The 12,722-nt window shown below is 44.5% G+C and overlaps 2 protein-coding genes and 1 long non-coding RNA gene across 11 annotated transcripts in view; 1 reads left to right on the plus strand and 2 right to left on the minus strand.

Moving 5' to 3' along the window:
- The window catches only part of LOC128916982 (uncharacterized), a 26,402-nt gene extending 21,343 nt beyond the window's left edge, over positions 1-5,059 (minus strand). For 2 of the 3 annotated variants that reach the window (XR_008469111.1, XR_008469109.1), the window contains exons 1-2: positions 4,925-5,005; positions 586-749 (exon numbers count right to left, since the gene is read on the minus strand). This is a non-coding gene — a long non-coding RNA (uncharacterized LOC128916982). Of the gene's footprint in view, positions 1-585; positions 750-4,924 lie in introns of all 3 variants that reach the window. The other variant, XR_008469110.1, reaches the window with a different exon arrangement.
- Positions 1-7,233, plus strand: part of TANGO2 (transport and golgi organization 2 homolog) — a 32,212-nt gene extending 24,979 nt beyond the window's left edge. The window contains exons 6-9 of the mRNA XM_054219369.1: positions 276-346; positions 2,486-2,639; positions 3,547-3,651; positions 4,948-7,233. Coding sequence (XP_054075344.1) covers positions 276-346; positions 2,486-2,639; positions 3,547-3,651; positions 4,948-5,068 — 451 coding nt within the window. The 3' untranslated portion in view covers positions 5,069-7,233. The remainder of the gene's footprint in view (positions 1-275; positions 347-2,485; positions 2,640-3,546; positions 3,652-4,947) is intronic.
- The window catches only part of SLC2A11 (solute carrier family 2 member 11), a 26,829-nt gene continuing 20,433 nt past the window's right edge, over positions 6,327-12,722 (minus strand). For all 7 annotated transcript variants that reach the window (XM_054219367.1, XM_054219366.1, XM_054219365.1 and 4 more), the window contains 3 exons: positions 12,428-12,555; positions 8,304-11,776; positions 6,327-7,431 (listed from right to left, as the gene is read on the minus strand). In XM_054219367.1, coding sequence (XP_054075342.1) covers positions 11,576-11,776; positions 12,428-12,555 — 329 coding nt within the window. In that variant the 3' untranslated portion in view covers positions 6,327-7,431; positions 8,304-11,575. The remainder of the gene's footprint in view (positions 7,432-8,303; positions 11,777-12,427; positions 12,556-12,722) is intronic.

The following is a 12,722-nucleotide window of genomic DNA, read 5'->3' on the forward strand; positions in this document are numbered from 1 at the left end:
TGGCTACTTCCCATGCAGCGGTTCTGGGGCTTTACTGAATTTTATTCCAGTTATGTTTAAAAACGATAGTGGCGCTATTTGACAGCGGTACAGCTAATACAGTGTTTTGAGGAGGAGAGTAACAGAACTCATCAATTAATCTCTGGGCTGTGGTGTCATGGTAGTGACTGTGGGAGAAGTGTCTTGCTGTGTTTGAAGATTGCATGAAATTAGAGCATAATCAAATACAGAAGCTGCTGGTTTTTCAAGGAGACATTCGTATTTATATTTTTCAGTACCACCAAAGGAGATGTAATTTGCTACTATGGAAACAAAGGAGAACCAGAACCTGTTTTCCTAAATCCTGGTAGGTTTTACTCGGAAAGGTCTGAATATTATTCTCTGTTATTTTAAAGGAGTCAGAACGTAACTGTATTGCTCTAGTAATTTATCTGTCTAAGCATGGTCTCCATTAACTTTTTCTTTGCATTCTCTTTAAAAAAATAAATAATTAAATGTCCTTAAATTCACTTAAGTATTTACTAATAAATTTCAGTAAAGAATCAATAGTTCATTACAAGCTTCTATCCGTGTCAGCACACCCACCTGCTCCGCCGTTAGTGGGGTGCTGCTTCGGTAACTGTGGCTGAAGGACAGGAGTCTGGCGGGAGGAATGGAGTTGTCAAAGGTTCGTGGGCTTGGCCCCAGCTCCTCTTACCCAGCGGTGTCACGGGCAGAGTGCGACTGTGCTCCCCTACGGACAGGGCTGCCTTAAAAAAAATAAAGAATCTGTCTTATCAAGCGGCGTGATTTAAAATATTTAAAATGTAGTTGTTTGCTAGCCAACTCGATAGACCAGCACTCCAGACCTCATCACCAAAAGCCATCGTGAATGGGCAGGGACACACAGAAGCTCTGAGCAGTGCAGCTGCTCCATGCCAGGCGATGCCAGTGGCTTGTTTCGCCTGCTTCGGCTAACGGCCAGAGCGTTGCTGTTGGTAGGGAAATCGGTGCTGTAGCAATTACAGCATAAATTCTTGGAAACGGCTGTTAGATTTTGTACAGCTACAAGCACAAAACAATACAAATACAAACAAAAAAAAAAACCCTTAAAAATCTGGCCACTTGTAATGACAAACTGAAACACAGATTTTGGGTATCTGCAGACTGTAGCAAAGGTAACTGTCATCTCTGCGCTTCAACAACAAATTCCCTTTCCACGTACGTGCCTGTCTTTAGGGAGAGCCAAGGTTTGGTAATCGTGGTGAGACACGGAGGGTAATTCTGAAGAGAAAGCTCCTCCTTGCCATCAAATGTTGCTTTGCAGTGTTTTTCAAGAGTAAAATCAGAGGCAAAACCAAATTATGATTAATATAGCTAAACTGGAAAAGAGTAGACTGCAAAAATGATGTAATTCTGTTGTACTTTTTTTTCATAGTTTAGCAAACGAGAGGTTAAAAGTAACTGCCGCAAATATGGATTAGAGTAAAACCGTCAACCCAAGTGCTGTGCGTGAGCCCAGGGCAGCGTCCCAGCACAGGTGCCTGCCTGCTGCAGTCTGCTCTTTAGGACCGGGGCGTGTGTTTGGTAGCATCCCTGCAGATAAAGAGGAGACCTTGTGGTAAAATCTGGGAAATCTGTAATGACAACTGCAAATCACCAGGATACCATTTCCAATTAAATGGATTTATTTTTTTCTTCCCCTCCTGCACGTTATGGAGTACGTGGACACTCCGCAGCTAGAAGCGGGCCGCAGGGACTGGTCTGCAAACACCTCATTGTTATTGCTTTTAAATCTTAAACTTATCACATAACCTCTTTATTACAGATTTCATTAACTTCATGACGTGTAAATCTTGGAGGGCTGAAGTTGCTTTACAGAAATAACAATATCATGATTCTGAGTTATTTTGTGCTTAGGTTACGGAATATCCGAATGTCGCTATTAGCGTTGTCTTCTGGAGGGGAAACAAGGCTTTGATATTTCCCCCGATTTCACACCGTGGTGTTAATAGCAGTGCTGAAATCTCAAATTCAGCTAATTTTAGTGAACTTAAAGCAATGATGCTGTGAAGTGGGTGTTTTGGGGTGGTTTTTTCTGTGCTTTTGGGGTGGTTTTGTGGATTTTTTCCCCCTAATAAACCAGTCAGTAGTAGTGGTGCAGAAGCGCTGTTGAGAAATGGTTATTTTACCCTGAGTTACACACCCAGGGGATTCTTACTGCCTGAAGGCGTGTTGTATTTAGTTTATCACCTGGTATACATCTTTGATACGTAGTTTAAAGACCTCGCTTGTTTTTGAAGCAAAATGAAAGCCAGCAATAGGAAGAATAAGCAAATGATCATATGGGTTTCCTGATGAATTTGCTGATAGCATTTGTTTCTGTCCCTTAGACTGTGTGGGAGAAGATAATTATGAAGTTATTTTTTGCGTAGTACAGAAGTCAATTTTCTTTGCTCCAGAGCTCAACCAGTTGTTTGGTGTTTTGTGGTTTTTTTACGCATAGGAATATATGGATTGAGTAATTCTTTGTTGGATACACCGTGGAAGAAACTTCAATACGGGAAGCAGCTTTTCACAGAAGTGGTCAGGAGAAGTCAAGACCTCACCAAAGAAGACTTGGTGCAGGAGCTTCTTACAGTGATGAATAATCAAGAGCCGTAAGAACACCATAGCCGGCGTTTACTCAAAATGCAATATGACCAGTTTAAAAATTGCGTGTAGAAACTGCTTTGACAGAAAAGAAACCTCTGCCTTATATTAATTGACTAAGCTGGGTAATGAAGGGCAAAAGTAATGTCCTGCTCTCCACAGAGACTGACTTCCAACAATATTGATTTTTAAGCAGCCGGCCCAGCAAACGGTATTACTGCAGCCTTAGTACTCGTAGCCCGTACGCTCGTTTCTCTCTGCCCTTTCCTTTTAAAGAGGCAGGAAGGGAAGAAGAGCAGGGCGGGGGGGGAGAGCAAGGCAGGGATGTGCAGGGCGCTTGCTGCGCGCTTTGGGGAAGCTCACCGCAGGGAAAGGCTCGGGGCTTCACTGCACACACGTGAGCAGGTTTGGGCCAGTAGCTGCCAGCTGGTCTGCGTTGCTCCCCAGAGCAGACAGAGGAGGTGGAGAAGCGAGCTGGTTTCGAAGCAGAACCAGCTGCCTTCTTCAAAAGGGCAATTATTTTAGGGTAAACGGGGAAGGAGGTAAGGGAGTATTTGCCCGGTTCAGCTGTAGGCCTCTGGTCAGGGAAGCTGCAAGTTGAAACTGAAAGATACTAAAATACAAAGAATAACAAGGAAAATGAAAAACTTGTCAGGATATGAAAAAAATTCTTGAAGTGAGACAGAAGTTCAAGACCTTGAAAGAATCTCTCTGGGAAAGAGCTTACAACCTGCTTTATCTTTGGTTTTCCTCGTACGCGAGTTTTGAACACAATTCACGCTTTTGTACTTTCTGATAAGTGATAGTTACCTATCAGCCACTCAGTCAACACAGCTTGGTTCAAGAGGGATGAATGTGTTAATACTGCAGATTTTTTTATTTTATTTTATTGATGTAACACTTCTTGTTTCCCAGTCAATTACCAGACCCTGCGATTGAAGACCAAGGGAAGGATTACATACGCCCCATACTGAACGAGTACGCAGCCGTGTGTGTCCGCTGCCCAGGGTATGGAACCAGGTAAACAATTCATAGTCAGAACTAGATGTGTCCTGGATCAAAGCATCTCGCAAATCCAAATGATGCTGCTGTAAGTTTTAACTCTATAGTGCTTTGAATTTGTTCAGACATTAATGAAGTATAATTCAGTAAAGCATTTCCTTGCTCAGCATTTCCCTGCTCAGTACTCCGGAGTCTTAGATTTGCTGCTGATGAGCATTTTAAGCATGTGTTATGGTTCATCTTTGGTGGGGAGTGTGACGTAGCTTCAGTTCATCCAAGACAAGATAATACAGTTCTCCAGTTTCCCAGTGTAGCGGCACAGCTGACCACCTCTAATTTCCATCAAAACAGGAAAAGCTTTGAAATCATGTTTTTAGGAGAAAAGCACAATTATCCTCTATATCTGAGGAACTGCAGAACACATTTCTCTTCCGAGAGCAAGAATAGTTTCATCTGCATGGTGAAGTTCGAGGTTTCTTTACGCATGTCAGCATAACATGTAGCTGCCACTTTCATACATTAAAAACCTATTGCTCCTGTTTAAGAGACCATGTATTTCTGCTTTTCCTGTAACTGATGTTGCTGGCTTTACTGAGAGATCCCCACCTTCTGCTCCCTGTTCTGCCAAAGCTGCAAGAACAGAATAATGCAACGCTTCTTGCGTTTAATCCTCCAGGGGACAAAATCAGAGGTGAAGCCTGTTGCTGCTGGCAGGGAATTCCTGCTCCAAAGGGCTGCCGAGGACTCTGTCGGGCCGGTCTCTGGCACAGGCAGCCCCAGCACCTCCGCTGGGGAGGTGTGACCTGATAAGCAGAGAGCGCTCGCTCCTGAAAGTATTTGAAGTTGGTGTTCTGAGAAAGAAACCACTGCAAAACCCGAGTATCTCTATACCATGTATTCAGAGGGTATTTTAAGTATTACATTTCCTCTGTGGAAAGTTCCTAGAGAGAAAAGTTCTTCTGTGATTGTATATCAGTGTCCTATGATAATTATTAACGATTTTAAATCTTAATGGACAATTCCGTGAAGAAAAACTTGTTTTTATGCTACTTCTGCATTGAACACTTGGCACTAAAAAAAGTTAAACCTTTTATCGTACGCTGTGTAAACGAGCAGCTTCGTGCGCCGGGGAAGCGGAGCAGTGGGGGGACACAAGAAGGGACTGAACTTGCCGGGAGGATTTCTGCCTCGCTAGCGTGGCAATGACGTGGTCAAGAGAACAAACGAGCTAAAACCGTTGGGGGTGAGGGATGGGACCCTGCAAATTCCTGTAACGGACACAAGGCCTCACCTTCCACCCTCCTGCTGTTCCAGGACTAACACGGTCGTTCTCATTGACGCGGAAGGACGGGTCACGTTCACGGAGCGCAACATGGTCGATGCAGACGTCAACCAGTGGAAAACAAGCAGCTATGAATTCAAACTGCACACGTAGCAGCTTCCCCTTGGCATGGGCTGTAATAAAAGCAAGAGAGAACACGCCATTCGGCTCCAGTAAATGCTTTGTGCCAGCCTCCACAAGCTAAAAACAGCAAGGAAAGCAAAACTTAAATAAACTGGCAGCGTACCCTATCGGGCTCGCAAATCCTCTGGATAAAACCAAACAAAGAGACTGTTTTTACATTAAAGTAGCAACTTATAATCAGAAATACATTTTTTAAATATCACCCTGCCTCCAGGGCAAGGCCGTCTTTGCCCATGACAAAGTCCTTGCTTTGTTGTGGGTGTGCTTGGTTTTGAGGTGGTTGGTTGGTTTTTTTTGTCAAAGATGTTTTAAGCAGGCTCTTAAACATGTTCTCAGTTCCAACAAGGGGAAACATTTGCTGCTTTTATTGTTCTGTCCAAAGTTTTTACCAAACTTTGCTCTCCCTTCAGCGTGAGCTTTTGAGACAGCGCAGCTGGTGCGGGTGTGCGGTGAGTGACGGGCGTTTGCCTTGCAGCCGTAGGTGCTGCAGTGGCATTCAAACGCTTCGGCGGTGCCACGCTGCAGGGTGCTGCCTGGGGAGGGCAGGGCGGGGATTCCTTACGTTGCTTTTCCTACAGGTAATACAGCAATATAGCTTCTTTCTAAAACGTGATTTGAGAGTAGGCAGGAAATTTAGTTCAGCCTCTGTTCAGTTTTACTGAAAAAATCCTGGGAGTGGACTTGCTGATCTTCGACCCAAATAAAATTATTTGTATTGTGACGTCTTGTTTCCTGATAGTCTAATTAGCAATATTGGGTTTTCTTCTTTTCTTCCGCAGCAGGCAGGTAAGGAACAAGGATCCATTTGCAGACGGAAGCTGAATATGAAGTGTACATATATCAGCAGTTTTGTACGTGTGCAATTTTGGCTTCCTTCCTTTATGGGTGTAATATGGTAAAGCCTGGAGTGAGAGAGAAAGCTCATAGATTTTTAGTAAAAATAGCTATTTGTTGTGAGGTGACATTATTGCAGTCTTACGTTGCTGAAGAAGTTGGGTATTAAGATGCGCTTCATATGTTCTAACACCTGTGAATTAAAAAGCTATTTAAATGCATGCCTGTTTCAATTATTCAGTGCCGGTCTGGCTGACAGAAGACTCCAGCTAATACCAAGCTATTTTAAACCCCTCACTTACTTTGCCGTTGGTGTTCTGTTTGGACTTACTTTGGATGCTGAATATTAAGTTAGTAATGGATCGCTGTTTTGGGGTTTTTTTTTTATATATATATATATATATATATGAATGTATTCTTTTTACAAGCCTGTGATTATTAATTATTACAAAGGAGCAAGATTTCTGATGCTCATCTGCTCAGCGGGGGTGTTCAGGCACCCGCACATGCGCATGTCTCCGATGGGGACAGCAGCAAAGGAGACTTGTCTTTGAGGTGAAGTCCTGGGAAGGGCCATTCCCAGATTTCTAATTAGCAGGAGATGCTAAAGCAGCACTTGGTCAATTATTTCCTTTGTATTTGCATATTGAAGCAATTTCTAGGCACCAGGACTGCTTGCACGGCGAGTCGCGGTTGTTGATTGAGCACCGTATAAACGACTTTCTGATCGCCGTGGTCCCGCTGGGTTGTACGTGGCTTCGGAGCGGGAGCCTCCCGGGCTGTCTCTGCGCTGGGAGGAATGGTTATGCCCGTCTTGATTTTGTGGTGACTGTTTAAACCATGTGTTTGCGTGAATAAAAATGTTATCGTTACTTTTAGATGCAAAGAAATAGCCATAGCTGTCTTAAATTTGAATTTGACGAATGCGTATTTAAAAACAAAACTCTGCTTCGCCGGCGTGCTCTTACTGAGAGTTCACGCAGCAAACTTTTTTATATTTTAAGAAAAAAATCACCAGTGTCTATTTGAACCAGGTGTTCTCTTTGAAGACATTACCTAAATGGCAAGCAAAATGCTTGTGTGCCATTTCATGCTAAAAGTATTTATAAACCTTGGTTTTTACAGTAGTCCTGTAGTAATGAAAATTTATTCTTATTTTTTACATATAGGCAAAAGAAAAGCAAGTCAGAGCTTAGGTGTAAAAACAGATGATGATAATCTATTTTGCTTTGCTTGAATCAAAACTTTAATTCTAGGATTTGCCTTTTCTGACAATTAAAATAAATAGTGAAGAACCAAAACCTCTGATGTTTTGGTTTTGGGGTTTTTTTTATGTCAGCAGTTCCTAAAGTGAGCTTTTGTTACCTTCTGAAGCTTATGCCAGTTTTGTCACTGTCTCCGTGGGAAGCGGGAGCAGGACCGCGGCTTGTCCGGAGAAACGGCAGCGATTCACAACGCGCAGAACCTTCTGTGAGCAAACTGTAGTTGCGGTGAATGCACTGGAAAAAAATCAACTGTAGCTAAAGTTAACAAAGTATTTTATTTTTATAAAAGTATTTTTAAGAATAAAACTGATATTTAAAATCCCCTTTTAAAGGATATAAAGGAAAAAAAGTGTATACAGGAAACTGTTGCATGGCATTTTACTAAGTTTGCTTATATATAACATCTTTCCAAAGTCATAGATTTGCAAGAGACTTTTGTTTCCTGTCTCCCTTCCGTCAAAAGGGTAGTGGAAGGAATGTTCAAATATCTGTAAAAACTCATTTTTTTTTAAATTTTTTGCTTTAAGTTGTTTCATAATTGTCGTTTAGGTGGGCGTGCACAACTAGAACGGGAATAAAGTCCGTCTGGTGACCAACCTCCCTCAGCATCAACAGATGCTCTTTCTTTGTGTCTTTACTAAATACCAGCTTGAATGATCACATTACGTATTAAAACAGCAATATTTGCATTATTAACTATTTGTCTCAACAGGCAAAACCTTGATTTTTTTTTTTTTTTTTTCTCAGAACATGATAAAAATGCAAATAGCAATATATTGTGGAGGAATTTTTCAGTCTTCCAGCCCTGCTCCATCTATCAAACCCTGTCGGGTTTTTGAACTCCCTTGGTCTGTCTTCCTCTGTTATCTATCAGACATTAAATATAAATGTGCTCTTAAATCCAGTTTTGCTTTTTAAAAATAACGCCTTGCAAGATATTTGCTATCTCTCAGCCACGACCTCATACTGTTATTTTAACCGCATCTGATGGAGGCTTTTTTTTCCTTCTGTACTTAATTTATGCAACGGGTCTTTCATACTAGCAGAAAGGAAAAAATATGTACTGCAAGAATTCTATTTGGGGGGAAAAAAAGAGAAAAATGTACCAGCTTGCATGCAGAGGTGGTCACCTCCCCTTGCAGACTTGGTCTTTCCTGACGCTTTCTTTGGCTCCTTTGGAAAAAGTCCCTCTAGTACAGAGCCGGAGGAGCCCGAGATAATACTTGACCACGTCATTTCCTTCTTTCTCGGCGCTTGCCCTCCGCCGGGCCTGGCGCCAGGCTCTCGCTGCGTGGTGTGGCGTTACTCGCGGTTGCTGACGGAGCCGCAGGTGCTGTTGGCGCTGGGCATGGACAACGAGCTGCGGGAGATGAGTAAAGGCCAGTAAAAAAGACTCTGATGGAAGCCGAAGTCCAGGGCCTGGTGCAAACTGGAGTGGACTGGCCTGGACTGCCCGAGCCCCAGGGCGGGTCATCAGTTATCCCCTTGGAAAGAAAAGTTCCCCAGTGCTCCTCTGAGCCTCCAGACGGCAAAACCCTGGGAAGCCCGACGTGGCAAGCCGGAGCGAGCCCTTGCACTCGGTTAGAGCTACGGCAGCAGTCGCCACTTGGAGTAATGGCCATTGCCTGAAAGTTCAGGTCTCTGTCCCTATGATGGATGGTAACCGCCAGGAAAGTTGAATGTCAGCTCTAAATCCTGACTGTAAAATAAATAAATTGTATCTTTACTTTTTTTGTAAACAACACTATGAACTAGGAGTCTGAGGATTGCTTTTCAAGATGCATTTTTGCCCAATGCTTCACACGATTAGAAAATTGACCTGAACAAGTGTCATATTTCTTTCAGTTGAAGGTGTTTTAGTTCAGCAAAAATTAACCAACTTGTGAAATGCTTCAATTAAAATGTAACCATTTAGACCAATTAAAATGTAACTGCTGTTTGTCTTTCCTTAATCAGTCTGGAGACACCTGATTTCAGGCCACAGTCAGAAAAAAGGCTAGAACGGGTGTTTTCTGCCCCGGGCGGCACAGGACGGGGCTGGCGCTCACGGAGCAGAGGGGCAGCGTTTCCCAGCAGTTTCACATGGCCGGGCACAGAGGGCCTCTGTCCTGCCAGGGCTCTGCGGGAGTAGCCACAAAGGTGGCCACGGTGAGGACCTCTGGCGCCTGGAAACCTCCTCCCAGCTTTAACCAATTGTCCCCTGCCCTGCAGGTCCCAGCAGCGGGCGCCAGCCCTGTCCCCCTGCCCGGGCACTCTTCAGTCCAGCCCCTGCTTCCCAGCCTGCGTCTTTTCTGCCGCCTTGTCTTTGCTTCCCTTCTCTCTCCCGTCCTTGCTGTCATCCGCACCAAAGGAACGACCTCACTAAAGAATATTTTGACACCGTCATGACGGTACCAGCAACTTTTTGCTCTGACCGTGTGTCCTACTCTTTCCACCTGCCCCTTGTTGCTTTCTCCAAACTATAGAAATTAAAAGTATCTCTGCCGCTCCCAGCTCCATGGAGTCATGCTCTCGATTGTCTGGTCTCAAAATCCCGTGTATTTCAAAATCCTGGTGTTGTCCAAGAGTAGAGATACCTGCTCTTGCCCATGGCTGTATATGGATGACTTCTGAAGTAGCACCAACCACAAACGAACAAAAGTTTAGTTTTATTTTTCCTATTTTATAACCTTAGGTAGTGAAAGACACCAAGCTGTGGGGTGCGTCAACATGCTGGAGGGAAGGGATGTCACCCAGAGGGACCTGGACAGGCTGGAGAGGTGGGCCTGTGCCAGCCTCATGAAGTTCAACCAGGCCAAGTGCAGGGTCCTGCACCTGGGTCGGGTCAAGCCCAAGCACAAATCCAGGCTGGGCGGAGAATGGCTGGAGAGCAGCCCTGAGGAGGAGGACTTGGGGGTGTTGGCTGATGAGAAGCTCCACGTGACCTGGTAACATGCGCTGGCCCACGCTGCCCAGAGAAGCTGTGGCTGCCCCATCCCTGGAGGGGTTCAAGGCCAGGTTGGACGGGGCTTGGAGCAACCTGGGCTGGTGGGAGGTGTCCCTGCCCAGGGCAGGGGATGGCTCTGGGTGGGCTTTAAGGTCTCTTCAGCCCAGACCATTCCGTGATTCTGTGATTCTATGAAAGGTAGTTCTTGCACAGACGCCTCTTCTGAGAAATAGATCTGCTGCTCCACTTGTGCCTGGCATGACAGTAACACATTCCAGAAATGTTTAACAGTCTTGTTACTCAAAAATGCTGTATTTTTAAAAAAATGTAGTTCAAAAACACACTGAAAGAAACTTTTACTACTTATTTTGAAAATGGACGTGTTCTTCTTTGCCGCAACCATCAGCAGTGCTGTGACCCGTACAAAACCAAAAGAAAAGAGATGGCTTGATTATGATTTTTGAGAATAAACTTCACCAGTCGACCCAGCGCCTGTGAAAGGCAATATCACATGAGGAGTGTTGCCCTGTTCCGTACCAGGTTGGCTAAACAGACCCAGTACCACGTCTGCGTCTCTTCCGATATGCTCTGTGGAGACACCCAAGAACATGCTGCAGAGAATGTTCCGCCGTGGACTACATCCCCACATCCAGACTGGGCTGCTGCTGTAGGAACTCCTCACCACGCTCCCACCTCAGCAGAGCGCGGGTGCAGAACCCGACAAGACGCACCAGCAGCGTCTGTGAGAACTGAACAAACTGGACTGGAGGATTACTTGTGCTTTGCAACTGGAAGACAACAAACAAGCCCCGAAGAAAACCAGTCCAGAATAAATAGTTCACAAAACAATGCCCAAAAGTCAGTTGCATAATAAGCCACTTAGCAAGTACTAGAAGCTTTCTTCCTAATCCATCTGTCACATGTTTTTATAGCTGAAAATAATTAACTGCTCGCTATTGCTCAACAAGTAGGGGTCTATCTGAAATCACTTAATAACAGAAACAACGGGAGCACCAAGGCAAGGTACTGAGAATTTCAGCTGGTGTCTGAAAACAGAATTAATCGTATTAATTTCTGTGTCAGGGAGCCCAAATTCAGGGGCAAAGAAAGGCAGGCTTCAGAGATGGAAGTTACTGTTTGGGTGGAGGAGAAATACAGAAGAAATTCAGAAGAAATCTGCTACAGCATTGCATGGTGGTGTTTGATGATAAGAGGATAAGGCGTCGTTCGGTCACTCTCTAATATGGATTCTAAAATATGTATGCATTACTTCGCACTAAAAACTGAAAACAGATTATCAAACTTTTGTTGGGATTTATCACATGAAGTGTATCTTTTCAAGGTGAACCAAAGAGTAATATCTTGTCCCCAAGCCCACCTCTCTCTCCGTGTCCCTGCAGGAGAACATAACCACTGCTGCATTTCCCCAGCATACCATACCCCTTTCTTTTGCTACAACACGGTGGATTTGATCTCTTCAGGGCCTTTATAAAAACCCGCACGAGTCTGAGCTTTGAAGTTCCGTTTCTTGAACTCCTCGGAGATTTCCAGGAAGGACTTTCCCTTTGTCTCAGGAAGGAAAAACCCAACGTAGAGAGCGGTGCAGACGCAGACCACGAGGAATGGGACGTAGCAGAAATGCGCTAGGCTTTTCTGAGGAGGAGGAAAAAGACAAGACAGCGTTGGTGACATTCTGTACGCTGACAAATCGGCCACTCCTCCCTGTTTCTGCATGGACTAACTTCAGCCAGGGAGCACTTCTGTGAGCCCTGGTGAGGGCCTCCCGTGCCTGGATGCAGCAGCTCCCCAGCGTAGTTTGGGAGATTTGACACAGCAAGAAGAGTATCTCAAAATGTCTTTTTCTGTCTTTCTCACTCTATGTAATTGTACAGAACGGGGAGCCACAGCAGGAAATGAGACAGGATCGGATATTGTGGAGTTCTGCTCCCTTTTGCTTCAGGAATCACCTTAGGAAACAGTGCTAGGGTCTGGCCAAGGAGAATTACATCTCATCTCTAGTCCCAGCTGCTCTCAGCTGAGGACAGAGGAGGAATATCACTCATCCATGCCCCAAATTAATCTGCTTCCAGCCTCATATCGGAAATCACTACAGGGAACATGGAGGAAGTTTGGTTTAGAGGAGTTCTGGCCACCTTCCTCATAAAGATACTTTTCAGGTCAGGGCTGCGTGTCTGCAGCTTGCGCTATTCCAGCCCCTGGCTCTCTTCGTGGTCACTATCAGAACCTCTTTCTCATGTAAACCACGGCAGAGCTGCAGGTGATGGCTTTGCCTTGGGAACCCACCACAATGAAGGGAAAGGCCGTTCCGACCAGAAATAGGTTGAACCAGAGCAGAGAGCCACAGATCATGTAAGCAGCTGGCCGGGACATCTGATCAAACACCTCTGTGGGCAGAACTCCTGTTACACCGGCTGGAAAAAGAGACGGTAAGGAAGTTAATAATATTGTTGATACTATATTAAAAACAAAAGAATACATACTAACAAGCAAAGCCAACATGAAGCATATGAGAACAGTAAATTATTATTCAGTAAATTATTCTCACTAGCCAATGATGCCAGAACAAGTGGTAATAGAG

This window comes from Rissa tridactyla, chromosome 13, assembly GCF_028500815.1.
Source record: "Rissa tridactyla isolate bRisTri1 chromosome 13, bRisTri1.patW.cur.20221130, whole genome shotgun sequence".
Taxonomy (NCBI): Eukaryota; Metazoa; Chordata; class Aves; order Charadriiformes; family Laridae; genus Rissa; species Rissa tridactyla.